At 42.8% G+C, this 15,133-nt stretch overlaps 1 protein-coding gene across 3 annotated transcripts in view; it reads right to left on the bottom strand.

The window, feature by feature from the left end:
• Positions 1-15,133, bottom strand: part of LOC111149686 (neural EGFL like 1) — an 836,166-nt gene that overhangs the window by 691,692 nt on the left and 129,341 nt on the right. For 2 of the 3 annotated variants that reach the window (XM_022506909.1, XM_022506908.1), the window contains exon 4: positions 11,714-11,884. The exons of the other annotated variant lie outside the window; for it this stretch is intronic. In XM_022506909.1, coding sequence (XP_022362617.1) covers positions 11,714-11,884 — 171 coding nt within the window. The remainder of the gene's footprint in view (positions 1-11,713; positions 11,885-15,133) is intronic. 3 annotated transcript variants of the gene reach the window in all.

Below are 15,133 nucleotides of genomic sequence, written 5' to 3' on the forward strand. Positions count from 1 at the left end.
AGTGTAAATCACCTATGCTCATTCATGACTGCCAGAGCTCCTGCAGACACAGGACACATGTAAATTCAACTTGAGAGCGAGGCATGGTTTACCCTGGGCTGTGAATCAGACCAGGAAATCACCAAAAGCCTTTTACAGATTAACTGCCTTCCTCAAGGAAAGAATAATCCTCAGAAGTTCAAAGTAGAAATGCTAGGATTACTTCATCTTTGCCATTCCCTGTGACTAATTTACAAAGCATATTGAAATTTACAGCACACATTCCATGCTGGTTCTCACTGGATGCTTCCCATAATCCTGTACTAGCATACTGGGTAGAAATGATGTCCATTCTGTCCAGAGAGGAGACAGAGGCGAAGAGAACAAGGAGGCTTAACTAATGGAACCTTCTAGAAGGGTAAGATCACAGGTCGGAAGCCACAAATACAGACCTCTAAAGCAGAACTCTTCCATCTATTCATTCATTCAGGTATTCACAAGTATCTGTTGGCTACGTAAGTACAATGATGGCTTTATGATATGCACTGGGAATAGGGAATGACGAGTTCTGAGGGCGCTTACAGCCCGTGGGAAAAGAAGACATCAATGAAATGATCAAAAACTCCACTGCAGGAAAAGAAGCACTGTTTTATTACAGTCCAAGTATAAAACACAAGAGACTTCTTTTATCCTGAGGATTAAGGCTAAGTAGGATTTACCTCTCGATACTCCAAAAATGGCATGTATAGCGCTCCTGTGGCATCCATGACGTTGGTTCTCTTGAGGAACTGAAAGAACTGGAGGTCAGAGAAGCAGGAAACGCGGTGCAAAAAAAAAAAGAAGGAAACTTGGACCAGACCAGGAAAAATTTTTCACAGCTCTAGGAAGGATTGTAACCTTAATCCTAACACTCACAGAAGGCCATTAAATGCACTAACCTACAGGCTGGGATGGGTAGGAAAGATGGTAATCAGGTTTGCAAACTCCTCATGCATCACCCTAATGTCTGCAAAAAATTGCCACCGGTGAAAATTACTCTGAATTCAAGGTGCTCACCTACATCCTGCACCTCACTCTTATTAGCTCCTATAGGCTCTAGTATATATATCTAATTAAATACCAATAAAAGTAGCAATAATGACCAACGTCCTCCTAATCAGGGGTCCCCCAGCCTCACTGCCAATAGTTTTTAATGAGACCTTGTGATTTCAAAGTCACCTTAAAGAACAGAGTTTATCACCTTGAAATCATGAGTATCAGAATTTATATTGAAACAGTATAAAACCACCCATGTAACACTGAGACTACTGTAACTCATCTCTCACACATTTCAAGAAATGGCCAAATGGCTCATTTGCAGTCAGTTGTGATTTAATATTGGGTCCTTGGCCATTACACATCAGCACAGAGGTATATGCAAGCCATACCAATCACACAAAGATGATGGGCCATTCAAAGGCCTCACCCAATAGGCTCTCTGCAGTACTGAGACCAAGAATCTGCCTATCAACATTCAGATTCCAGGAAAGAAGAGTCTGAAAGCAATACCACAGAAGCCTTCGAGAGTCTGAAGACCAGCAGTGGTTGGAATGCACAAGGGAGATTTTAGTGCCACAGGGAAATGGCCCCAGGAGGTGATTAGCATCCCCAGTCTTAGAAAATAGCACTTATAACTTGACCTTTGTTTTCTTCAGTTTATAAATGGAATACATTGTACTTTTCCATGAGAAGTTACGAGTGTTCTCTTGTCACATGAGGGTGTTAAAAAAAAAAAAAAGAGAGAGAGAGAGAAAATGGAATGACTGGTGGAGAATAAGCTCTTTGAAATAAGGACGGCCCTCTGCATGCTGGTTCCAGGCTGCAAAGACTTACTATATACTCTTGGAGGAGTCCCTTCTCTTCTCAGCACCTCACAATTCCCCATCTAGAAGATGCAATAATACCTAGTTCAGAGGGCTACACTGAAGATAAGTGATTAGAGGAATCATCTTTAAAGAAATGCAGGACACTAACCTTAATTCACTAATGACTAAGCAAGAAGTCTGAGCTTTCTCCAGCATGGTGCTAAGCCTCTGAGGCTAAAATGTCCAAGAATTCAAGAAATAGGAGCCATAAATTCCCCCAACTCTTTCCTTGCCCGTGCTTCAAAGACAGTATCAGACCTGGAGACCAGTTATCAGCAAAAGTGCACGGAGTGAATGAGTGAGTCAAGTGCAATGCTAAGAACGTACCAGGATGTCACAGCCTGTGGTTTACCTCCAGTGGAAATAAAATTCCATTCTAGTTAATTCAGACATGCTGAGCATCTCAAGCCAGCTGATGGCCCCAGCTCCAAGCACGTAAGTTCCTGTGTATTAAGTGTGCTATCAGGAAAGTCATACGCCCAGACAAATAGATTCTAGTGAGTATAGATGCAGCCTGATGTTCCTGAGAAAGAACTGCAGACAACAGCATCACAGAGGTTTTTTTAAGAGAAAGGGAATTATTTCCACTCTAATTGCCTGGGGAAAACCCTCCAGTGAGGGCCCAGACACATTAACCAAGCAGCTGGCTTAGTAGCTCTGGAACTCCTACTGGGAGAAACACAAGAAATTAACAAGGACAAGCCGAGGGACAAAAGTCAACTGAATTTATGGTCAGAGCAGGGAAAACAATGTGTGGAAACATTTTCCTTCCCAGCCTGCTCATCCTCATACCACACCTCCATCCCTACCTTACCCTCTTTAAAAAGGAGGGGACAACCAAACAGGTACAACTATCCATCTGTTTCTTTGAGTTCCAACCACTCTGGCTACTTTTTCAGTTTCCAGAAAGATGTACTTCTTTACAATATGTAGGAAATCCATTCCGTGCCACCTTAGTACCCCTGGTCTAACTAAAAAACTAATGCAGTGTTTCGATTTTTTGTTCCAGTTAAAAAATCCTCATGGGCCATGCATTTTCTATTCCCCAATGCTCTATTCCAACAAATGGATCATAAGGGGAACAGAGGCAATATGTAAATGTGTTCTTTAGAAAGACAAGATTCCTTCCATCACACGTATTGTTCTGGCTTGACTTTTTTCTCCTTGCTTTCCTTTTTAAAAAATACTGTGCATATCCATCAAAGAGACAATAAAATTGTAACAAGAAAGATGCAAGCATCGATATGTTTCCTACAAGAACACATTTACTTCTCTTGCAGCCTATTTCCCCTTCCATTTACCCAGTGTATAACCCTGTCCACGCCATACAGTGACAACTCAGGATGTGTTTGAAGGCACATAGATGTAATCACTAGAGTTGGAAATGCAGTCCCGTTTTCCTCTGTATTCTAATGTATGTTGGGTCCCACATATGCGGTAAAGTGCCTTCTTGTCAATCTACTCATGGCCTCGGGTAGCCAACAAGTTAACAAATAAAGAATAGATTCTATTGTATTCCTTTGTTGTCTTCTCTATTTACAAAACTAAAAACACCAGAGTGCAGTTCATTAGGCCCTCTAGGGAACAAGAGGAAAAGATGAAGGTCCTTAAAAAGACAAAATTAGGAACAGGTCTGCTACTGATATCATTAGAAGACAGGGCAAAGTTAAATGTGGAACCTACCTAATGAGGTTGGAATGAATATAAGCCACAGGGTACACAGCCTGGGTAGAAATGAGAGGGGCTCAGTCAGAATGAGATCGTCAATACTCTAATATCCAGGCTGCCTACCAACTAAGTAGCTACTCTCCACTTTGCCAAAAATCTATAACACTGGCCACCTGCATCTTTAGATCCAGTTTCCCCCATTATATCTTTACAGCTTGGCAGCAAAGGTTTTTCTCTTCCCTCAGTGTTCAGAAGAAATGTTTTTCAACAGTGCAACTATACATTATCTGCTGGCTGAGGTGCACTACTCTATCTTATAGGTCATCGATCTACCAAGACCTTTATCGCCAGGTCAGCCAGCACCGCCAAAAGGCTGTCCATGGTCACATGTCTGGGGCAGAACACTTGAAGAAATAAAGAGCTCAAGATGGGAGAGAACAAGACGTGACCATCCATTAGCATCTAGTAATGCATATGCAGCACCTACTCCAGCAAGAGGACAGACAACTGGGAAAAAAAGATTGGGCATTTAGAGTTAAGTAGTCTTTGCTCACCAGCAGCATGCTAACTGAACCAACCCATGTATCAATCAGGTCACTGCAAACCCTCTGCTGGTCTATACTACAGAAAGGGCTCTGCGAGGATGGCAAGGCTGGGTTGCTCTCCAGGGTCCTGAAGAGTCAGGGCTGGGTTGCTCTCCAGGGTTCTGAAGATTAGAAAAAAGAAAAGCATGCCTCAAGTAAACCAGACACATGCCCAGAAGGTCATAGACAGAAGTAAACCTAAAAACCACCTGGACCTATAGCCCCTTACTGCACCTGGAAAGCTAAGGCCCAGAAACAGAACATTCCTTCCTCAAGGTCATATGAATTTACCAATCTCTTTCAGCTCCAGTTTGCAGTCCAGAACATTCTTGTGCTAAAAAGCCAGATTTTCCAAGTAGAAAAGCAAAATTATTTTGTTAAGGAAATTAAAACAAGTGAGTTTTCCTCACTCTGTAAAGTTTCACCTACTTGTATATCTCCTCATAAAAACTGTGATAATTTTGGCTTCTGAGATGGGGAGGGTGAAGTAAATTTCTGCATCTCCTCTCTCACGTGATTAAAAAGGGAAAAACACCAAACTGTCCTGCTAGGATCAACAAAAGATCTTAACACAATGGAGAGGAGGTTTTCTTCCCTATTCACAATATTTCCCATTTTTAAAGAGGTGCTGCAATTTTTAATTTTATTTTATTTTTAGTTATTTATTTTATTTTTAATTTATTTTATTTTTGTTATTTATTTATTTATTTATTTATTTATTTATTTATTTATATTTTTTAAAAGGGACCCCACTGGTATAAAAACCATGTATCCTTGGTGTTGCATTACTAGCCATGGAACCAAATTACCGGAGAACGTTACCTAAGATTTGGCCATCAAAGTAACATCAAGGACCTGATTGTCCTCAAACCCTACACTGCACCATAGATCCACAATCCAAACTAGGTCCTCTTCCTTGGGACATAAGCTACTGTTTGTACACAGGGGGAAATCTGACTATATTGAATTCCTTCCCAGTATATTTTAACAGCTTTTCTTTCTGAGAGTATTCATCTATAGGACTTCATGATGCAGTATAAAGCAGCTTGAAATTATCAAGATTTGGCACACCTTCTCTTGCTACATTCTTACAACAACTCTAAGTTAGAAGAGTCACTATTATTTCCATTTTACAGATGCAAGCATGGTTCCCGGCGAATGAGTGAATGTACAAAGAATCTTCAAGGAACGTAAAGCACAAATGGTCTGATTTCACACTCCTGTATAACATATGTAAATCACATCTTATAAACAACAAAACCAAGACAAAGATTCAGCATTCATTTCAGTCTAGATTAAGCCACACGGAAGAGCTCTTCCTTCCCTTTCCTTCCCTCCCCGCTTTCATAGTTCCTTCCCTGGCCCTCCCTGGAAGCTTTCCCTCAACTTGATTCCACTCACACATACACACTCCTCTCTCACCAGCACTGTGACTGGCTTTGTAATGCTTACAAAACAGACCTCATTCCATGCCGAATTCATGTGACTGGTACAGAATCAAATCACACAGTAACAAAACTGTAAAGCTGCAGAAATTGTAATGCATTTTCACCTGGGATGGTAAGAGACTGAGAGACTATTCCACATCTCCAACTCTCCCTCCTGTGATCTACCAAACTCGAGTGTCTCCACCAGGAATCCAGCAATCCATCACATACAGCCTCAGAATAGCTCTTTGTACTGCTGCCTTCTACCGTTACTTAAACCTACACACAGGTATATCCCATCTCCCTAGCTCACTTGTCCTCTCTTCCTGGACAGAAGATCTGGAGCTGCTGGCTGAGTTGGACATGAAGCTCATGCTCGTTTCCCCATTTTATCTTAATTTCAGTAAATTGTGTGCATGTGTTTCTATTCATGAAGTGAAGCATCTATCCAGTCGAGAAAGCAGGAGATTGAGTCTTGGCCAGGATCTCTTGGAAGCTGTGGTCTTTGATAGTCATCTCTTCATTTTCTCCTCCTGACTATAGCAGAAATGTTTATAAAAACCAACGTAGTATGTTAGGGGAGCCCGGGTGGCTCAATGGGTTAAAGCCTCTGCCTTCAGCTCAGGTCATGATCTCAGGGTCCTGGGATCAAGCACCACATCAGGCTCTCTGCTCAGCAGGGAACCTGCTTCCCCCTCTCTCTCTGCCTGCTTCTCTGCCTACTTGTGATCTCTCTCTCCGTCAAATAAATAAATAAGATTAAAAAAGAAATCAACATAGTATGTTATACATGTGGCTTAACTACCTGAAGGAATATAAATTTAATAAGATGTTTATAAATACTTGAGGAGCTCCCTGGAGAAAAAATGCTTTATCGACATATTTCATTTTCGGGAAAAAAAAAAAAGAAAGAAAACTATAGAGAAACAGATGCTCATATCCTGAAGTTACTCTGAAATATTGAATAAAAATGTTGAATTACTGACTTGTTCAGTGAATTATACTGTTTTTTCTTTCCTAATTCTGCATGCTCAAGGTCAATTGTATGCAAAAATTCAGTGTGCTCTGCAGTAAACAAACAGCATGTGTTAAAAGTAAAATCTAAGTGTGTTTGTTGTCTAAACTGTAACCATTAACTTCCTGTCAGAGTTGACAATTGAGCTGCACACATGTGTGCACACTTGTACAAGTCTAAACAAATAAGGTCAGGGTTCAGAGCTCTGTTGCACTATGACTATGTAAGAGATGTCTTCCAGCAGTGAGGCAACAGGAGTTTGGCTTGGAGTAGGGACACCTGCACGTTGCACGAAATGCTGGCCAAAGGGTAGATGAATGTGCCATTTGAATGAGAAACACTTCTGAGTCTGTCCCTTAGTGAATGAGAAGCACAGCTCCAGTCACTTCCACACCAAGATGCTGGGAGTGACCATTTTCAGTTCTGTCCATGGCTCAGCTGCTATCCTGAGTTGTCTTATCAGCCTCCTAATAGGGCTTCAGTCCAAATCCATGCTTTCTCTGATATCTGGGGACCAGGGTCAATCACTATGGGGGGCTCTGCTTGTGTCAGAATTAACAGTGACTGAGTGAATAAGCCACGACCTTTCTGGTGGTAAGGACTTATTTCTCTGCATCCTCCACAGCCTGGAAGAGGGTGTCCAATACATTAATTTTAGGAGTTGACTGAAAGATAAAAGTTAACAAAGGGGAGGAAAGACAATCTTTTGTGGTAAACAGAACACTTAATGCACCGAATCCCAGATGCCAGTGGATTCTCGTCTCTGAGTAGTGGGAAGAGGCCACAAGGTGAGCTGAGAATGTTATGAGAGAACCTGAGGAAGGTTAGTGCAGGCTTCATTCTCGCCTTAGTTGGCAACTATTAATACAAAGGCAGCTGGGGGCGCCTGGATGGCTCAGTAGGTTAAGGCCTCTGCCTTCAGCTCAGGTCATGATCTCGGGGTCCTGGGATCGAGCCCTGCGTCTGGCTCTCTGCTCAGCGGGGAGCCTGCTTCCCTTCCTCTCTCTCTGCCTGCCTCTCTGCCTACTTGTGATCTCTGTCTGTCAAATTAATAAATAAAATCTTTAAAAAAAAAATACAAAGGCAGCTGGGAAAAAAACCCCAGGGCGATGGAGATAATCAGGCTATGCACCCAACTAAATGGTTCCTTCTCTGTTTCTAGCTTGAGGTAATCTGCTATCCATAGTTCAGGAGCTTCTAAAACAGCTAAACAGCTGAAGCAGGAAGAAAAGTGTGAGCCTCCGTAGCAAGCAGAAAGTGTAACACGACCAACTAAAATAGCAGTCACTTTTCTTGTGACAATTAGTGTAATTAGGTCTGAAAAGACTGTTTCTCAATTCTCATCCTAAAAAAGTGGAAAATCTCACCACATACCAGTTCCTCGGAGCAATGAATTTCCCGGGAAATCTTCCTATTGCAAATGTTTTTATGGTTCCAGAAACGTCTGTAGCATTTCTCCCCTGGGAAGACTGCTTCGTGTGCTTGTGACTATGTCCTGGAAAGTACAGGTCATTAACACTTTACAGGGGTGATCTGCAGGGATGAAAAGACTAAGGTATGGGAGTTAGATCTCGGTTCAAGGTTTTGGCTGTATGCTTATTACACATGATTGAGACCAAGTTATTGATCTTTGAGCCTAATTCCTGACCTGTAAAATAGCTCTAATAAAATTGTCCCCACATGACTATCCTAAGAAATATTATGGCGAGCATGTTACCTGGCCTCTAATAGATGCTCAATAAATGTAGGTCTCTTCCCATATGCTAATGAAATGAGTTTCATTAGTAAGATTCTGTATTTCACCAAACAACTCCAAGGATCAGCAATCTAAGACGTGCAGGAGGAAGATACTGTAAAGGAGCAAACTGCTCACACTGAATCAGGCTTTGGCCTCCCTTATGGCCCTTCCAGTGCCATAGTTCCCCACTGTTGGGTTGAACAGCCTAGCACTTAGAACACTCGTGAATCAGATTTGCGTCCAAATCCTAGTACAGCCACATATTAGAAGCAGGACTGTAAACTTATAATGTAACCTCAGCCCCATCATTTTAAAGCAAGATAGTAAACATGAGTATGGGACAAGTTAATCTATATAAAATGCTTAGCACTGTGCCTAGCACAAGTCAACACTCAGTAAATATTATCACATCACTGTTTGTCACCTAGCCAGTAGAACTCTAGGACAGGTTGAGAAAAAAAGTGTACCTCTAAGAGGGAAAGCCTTCAAAACAATCTCGAGAGGATGAAATGCATAGCCTAAAGGGTAAAAAATCAGACATTATGACATTCACTCTATGGGTGAGTGGCCTATATAAGTAGGCCAGCATCTTGATAAACGGACCAGAGTCTGTGCCACCCTACAATCAGCTAGCACTGCTAGAAAGAAACCTGTAAAGAAGGTAAGCCTGTGCTATTCACTAGACCTACCCTCTTTCCTTTATCTTTTCTTCTTTCTTCCTGGGGGCTCTGTACCAGGTACTTGGTTTTCCAAGGTCCCTTACCTTTTGTTGCAACCTACCCTCTTCCTCAGCTTCCTCCCCCTTCCACCTAAACCACTGGTTTTGAAATACCATTCCATGTACCAAGGCTAGACCACCTGCATAAGACCTACATGGAGAGCCTATTAAAAATACAGCTTCTCGGGGCACCTGGGTGGCTCAGTGGGTTAAAGCCTCTGCCTTTGGCTCAGGTCATGGTCTCAGGGTCCTGGGATCGAGCCCCGCATCGGGTTCTCTCTGCTCAGCAGGGAGCCTGCTTCCCCCTCTCGCTCTGCCTGCCTCTCTACTTGTGATCTCTCTCCGTCAAATAAATAAATAAAATCTTTAAAAAAAAAAAATACAGCTTCTCAGAAGTCTCTACCCTGAGGGAATCTGATCCAGCTGATCAGAGATGGGGCCTGGTCACCCAATCTTTTTTTATAAGTTCCCCAGTAATTCTTAGGTGTCACCAGATTTGGGAATTACACTGAAAATCAATTTTACCTCTCCTGTGGTCCAGTTGTTCTGGGCCTTTCTTTCCCCTGACCTATCCAAAAACCTCATTTGTGTTTGGGGCCCATAATTATTAACTAGTAACAACTTTACATTCTCCTTCCAAGATCTTATATAAAGGACATGTTAGGTTATGAACTAAAATGTGATAAATTTCAAGAGAAATGAAGGGATATTCAGAATCCCCCTCAGTCCATTTCTTTATAAATGAGTCTGACCTTATAAAATACTATGGGCTCCAGCTCTCATCCTCTCTCCACTTTCCTGGTGGAAAGGCCAAGGCAGCCAAGAAGGGCATACAGTGTATGAAAGTTTGGAGACAGAGGTACCACAACTGTGTAGAGTCAACAATGAACATGGTACTGAGCATCAAAACCTAAGTACCACTCAGAGCCCCTTATATGGATGATTTCATTTAGCACTCCCATCTATGAACAAGTATTACCCCAGTTTACAAGTTTAAAAAGAGATGCACAGAAATTAACTTGCCGAAGTGGCTGAGGAGGTCAGAAAAGAGTATTTCATAGGAACTGGAGAATCTGTAGAAGTGTGAAATGTTAGATTAGCAAAGACATATTCTTTCCTCTTTTTCCTTCTCCAGAAGAGATTAGTAAAAAAAGGAAGACAAAACTTTTGGAAGGAGTAAGCAAAAAATTGCTTAGCAAGAAACCAGCAGTATCCCCCACACTTTTCAGGTGGGAATTACTAAACTAGAACTTTAAGGCCCCTTTCTGACCTGTGGCATAGGACGTGCAGGGCCTTTCTGCTCTCCCATTAGCATACAGATGGGAGCAGGGCAACCAGAGGAAGGCTGCCTGGGCTGGAGTGCTAGAAAACTGACGGAACCAGTGAGCTCTTGGAGGTAGAAAGAAAGATGGCAGGTGAGGGCCAGCTTTCTCCAGACAGCCCAAGTTAGGACAATAGGGTGAAAAGGAGCCAGTATTTCTACGGAAGCTTTGTCCAGTTGAAGTCACAATTCTCTCCAAGTCCAGAAAGCATCTTAAACAAATCAAAATGGACCAAGACTCATTTCAAGATGGCAGAAGTTCCCTTAAGCCTAACATTAATTTCTGCTCTCTGCACTTCCCAGCCCTTTTCCAAAAGAACCCGCAGAGCTTGAACTACAAGCACATTGGAGCGCCTCCTCCTCAGAAATGTAATCTGGAGCTGATTGACCCTGGATTATTGTTCCTCCCATTCGGTTCCAGAAAGGAGACTGTCCACAACACGCCGGTTCCTTATCCTTGACCTAACAGAACAAGTCCTGTGGCTGAACAGTCATTTTAACTCTGACATTATCAGTAACAAGAACCAACAGTTCACAGGCACTGCTAACAATGGGTAAGACCTGCTCTGGGAGATCACTCTCCACAAGGATTTTCAGTGGATTCGAGAGTGATCGAAATATTCCCTTCAACCGCCATTAGACACTGTCCAGGCACAAATGATCCAATGGAGACCAAGAGTTTTTTTCAGCTCCAAATAAACTTGACTCCAGTGACAGACATGGGGGACGAGATGTCCTTTCCACCCCAATTCACGACACGTGACAAAACCCCCCAGGTCTCACCAATGGTCCTGCCATCCACTGGCAACCTGAAAGGCTCATCCCTCTGCAGAAAATGGAGGGCATTAATTCCCAAAGATTCAAAGCACAGCCTCTTTACGAAGCCTCTGTTTGGAAAAGATATTTAAGCAAAGCTGTGCTTGATGAAGTGGAAGAGAATTAGCTGCCTCCGTGGCATAGGCTTCTCAGCTTCATTCTAAGGTAGAGTGGCTCATTGGCTTCCAAGTGGAACGAGCTCAACAACAATAGATCAGAGTTAACTGTGATCACGGCTCCATGGAATTTCAGCTGGTGCCGGGAGTCCGCGGAGGTGCACTTACTACTCCCCAATCTGTCATCAACCTTTTGTACATGTGTTCCTAGTCACAGGATACTGTATCATCTTAATGAACTGTTTTCTTAGCATATTACGGTTGGCCATTTCAGCACATCTAATGGCCCATTTGGTAGGTTAAATTACAATTAGGGTCCCTTTGTTTTTATTTCCCAGTAAGGCCTGGAGGGGTTTGATTTTTTTTCCCCCTTCCCACTGCTCAATTTCAAGGACAGAATCACAGAAGAACAGAAGCACAGACCTACCTGTTGCAGTCGACATGGAGCAGGAGATGAGAGGCGCTAACGGACAATGCGAGCTTATGCCACTGTCCATCTGCCAGCCGGTACGGAAGGGCCTCAGTCCTGGGCTTCCCGTCATGCATATAGTGATATCGGACCTCATCCCTCAGACCACTGCTCTCCAGTTCAAAATAGCTGCATGTGAAAGAACAAAAACTTGATTTTACTTCTGGGTCTCAAAGTCATCAGTCCTCACTACTTCTTGACCACCTTTCTCAGAATCTACAATTAGCTGCCACACACAGCCCAACGATCTCCTAACCAAAAATCAATCGTACTGCATGGAATCCAATTCACCTATTATTGGAGAACCTCACCCTGATACTTTGAGCCTCTGAAATGGATACTGATTGGTCCACTGGGAAGAGAATGGCCACAAGCTAATCAGCAAAGCTTGGTGTAGGGTCTCTTCCAATACACAGAAGCACATTTCGGAACACTTTATTGTCTAAAAAAAGACTATACGTGTGGAATGGACTTAATGATGCTTATTTTTATTATTGCCGTATTTACTTTTCCAAGAATTAAAGGACAACAGAAATCATGTAGAATTATCAGGGACTGAAGGAAATTGAGTTAAGATAACTTTACTAAACACCCCCCCCACCCTGGACAAAAACCTTTAAGTGGACAACAATTCCTAGAGAAGGGAGGAATGGTTGAAGTTACTCACATATGAACCAGTATTTCAAATTATCAGGTCACAAAACATGCAATGGAGTCTTTTCTATTCCCAGACTGTTCGCCCATTTTCCAGATCCATGAAAAACTCAGCACCACCGCTGCAGTCTGCACTTTTATCACAAGATGCCGAAGTTTGGGATACTCCTCAGCACGCTCCAAGGCTGATACTTTGAGTGGCAGACCATTTAGTCTAAGCCTCCTCTGAAATGCATCACTGTTGTCTTTAAATCAGGCCTAATCTCACTGCCAGGCATTGCACTAAGCATTTAACATACTTTCTAACTCATCACCCCTACAAACCTAGAAGGCTGATATTATCCCTTTCTTAAACATTAAAAAACTGAGATTCTGGAGTCTATCTACCCAAGCTGTAATTTAAACTCAGATCTAAATTTGACAGCCCATGCTTTTTCTACCAGCTTCCTGTCAATCTCAGAGGTACAATGACTAACTAGTAAGGATGGCCTCCACTGGCACCATTTCCCAGTCACTCATTCGTACAGACAACTCAAGAAGGACCTGCCTATGTAGGAAGCCAGGTTCCCTCCCTAGATTTGAAAGGACCTACTATTCCTCTTCTAATCAGCTGAGTTGGCCTAACCCCACAGATCAGACTGTAATTTAATCTAAAACACAAAAAGCATCTTCTATGAGCACTGAAATGAACAGATTCTGAAACAGCCTCTACTACACAGGACTCCCAAGTCACATGACAAAGAACAAATGCATATTTCTTGCTTATCTTTCACAGGAATCCTCCCAAGAGAGCAGTTCTGGGGAAGACCAGACCCTGACCTACCTACCTCACACTAGACAGAATCAGGCCCTAGGTCATGAACGAAGGAGGATACTTACACTACTGCAGCTAGCTCCCAGGCTCAGGTACACACTTATTAGCAATAATGTAATATATATTTCATAAGACTGCAAAAAAGAAAATCCCTTAACATGGAAGATGTTCATTTTTAGGGAATTCTCCAAATTGCTTCTAAGCAGCTAGAACACTGAAAGAATAAAAATCTGAGAATTTAAAAGGCCAGGGAGACCTTAGAGATTATCTGGTCATTCATTAATTTATTCAACGTTTTGTTACTGAACACATAGTAAAGGGCTAAAAGAGGATTTAAAATACAGATCCTGTTCTCAAGATGCTTTGAGACTAGCAGGAAAGGAAATAAAATGTGGCCCTCATACAAAAAAGTCAGAAACAAATCCAAGACAAAGGCAGCTGTCATGTCGTGTGCTAGGAATGGACCCAATGCTTTCATTAACGTCATCTCCTTTAATTTCTTCAAGGTAGATAATGTTAACCCTGTTTCACAGAGGAGATGACTTGTGATCAGGGATATTAAGTGCCTTTCCCAAGACGACACAGTTTCTGAACGAACAACAACAACAAAAAAAGGCACCATGATTTTGTGTAAGAGACCTCACCAAGATCATCACTAGAAATCTCTCCATTACTTCATTTGACCAATAAGCTACTTCTGCAGGAAGGGATGGGACCTTAAAAAGGACGTAAAAGGGCGCCTGGGTGGCTCAGTGGGCTAAAGCCTCTGCTTTTGGATCGGGTGGTGATCCCGGGGTCCTGGGATCAAGCCCCACATCGGGCTCTCTGCTTTGGAAGGGAGCCTGCTTCCCCTCTCCTCCCACCGCCTGCCTCTCTGCCTACTTGTGATCTCTGTCAAATTAATAAATAAAATCTTTAAAAAAAAATAAAGAAAGAAAGAAAAGGACATGAAAGAGAATTAGAAATGCTCCTATTGATAACCTGATAGAATTTTAAAAGTGGGGGGCAGATATATTTAACCAGGTTCAATCACTGTTCCTGCGGTTATGGCTTCATTGAGCAATGGCTCATTATATGCATACCTTGTAAAGATTACTATACCAAGCTGATACCTCAGGGTCATCTCAAACCTACAGCTCCAAGAGAAGAAATCCACCCTGTCAGGCAAAATCGATGTGTGTGTCTTAGGGTAAAGTTTCTGACAGCATCGAGCACACATTCAAAAAGTGCTGTATTCCAAATGCAGATGAAGCCGAAATGGGGTGTGTTTGGGTTTTGTTTCTTTTAAATACATCAAGTAACTGCTGAAATGGTCCTCCACATGACCAGGCCACTGCATGGCTAAGTTCTATCTGGGGAAGACGGTCTCATGGGTGCTGGGAGGGGAATTAAGGCAGTATTTCCCAACAGCAACAGAGGTGTGAGCCTCAGTTCTTCGAGCAGCTTGGAGCTGGTCATTTGGCCTGATGACACTGGGCTGGAGCCTGGAGGGAAGACTCAGGATTTGCAGTAGAGTCTTGTTACTCAAAATATGGCCCACACACCAGCATCACCACCACACACACACCAGCATCACCACCACCTGTGGAAATTCAGACTGTGGGGCGGGGGAAGGGGGTGGGCACCGAGACCTAGGTGAGTCAGAATCTCCATGTTGGTATGGCCCCCTGGGGATTCACGTGCCCATTAAAGTTTAAGCAGCACTACAGTGAGTATAGCAGGCGCGGCTTCACTTCCTGGCCAGCTGGCTCCAGGGAGGGAGGCAGCAATCTGATGCCATGAGCAAGTCAGAGCCCTGGAGTACTTCCAGGGAGAGGGGGCCGTGGAGGTGATCACATACACAAAAGTCTAGTAAGCTTTCTGCCCCCCGCTTTCTTCAGGCCTCAAGGGCTTAGAGGTCTTCTGTGGAT

Source organism: Enhydra lutris, unplaced genomic scaffold, assembly GCF_002288905.1.
Source record: "Enhydra lutris kenyoni isolate GAN:26980312 unplaced genomic scaffold, ASM228890v2 scaffoldscaffold22, whole genome shotgun sequence".
NCBI lineage: Eukaryota > Metazoa > Chordata > Mammalia > Carnivora > Mustelidae > Enhydra > Enhydra lutris.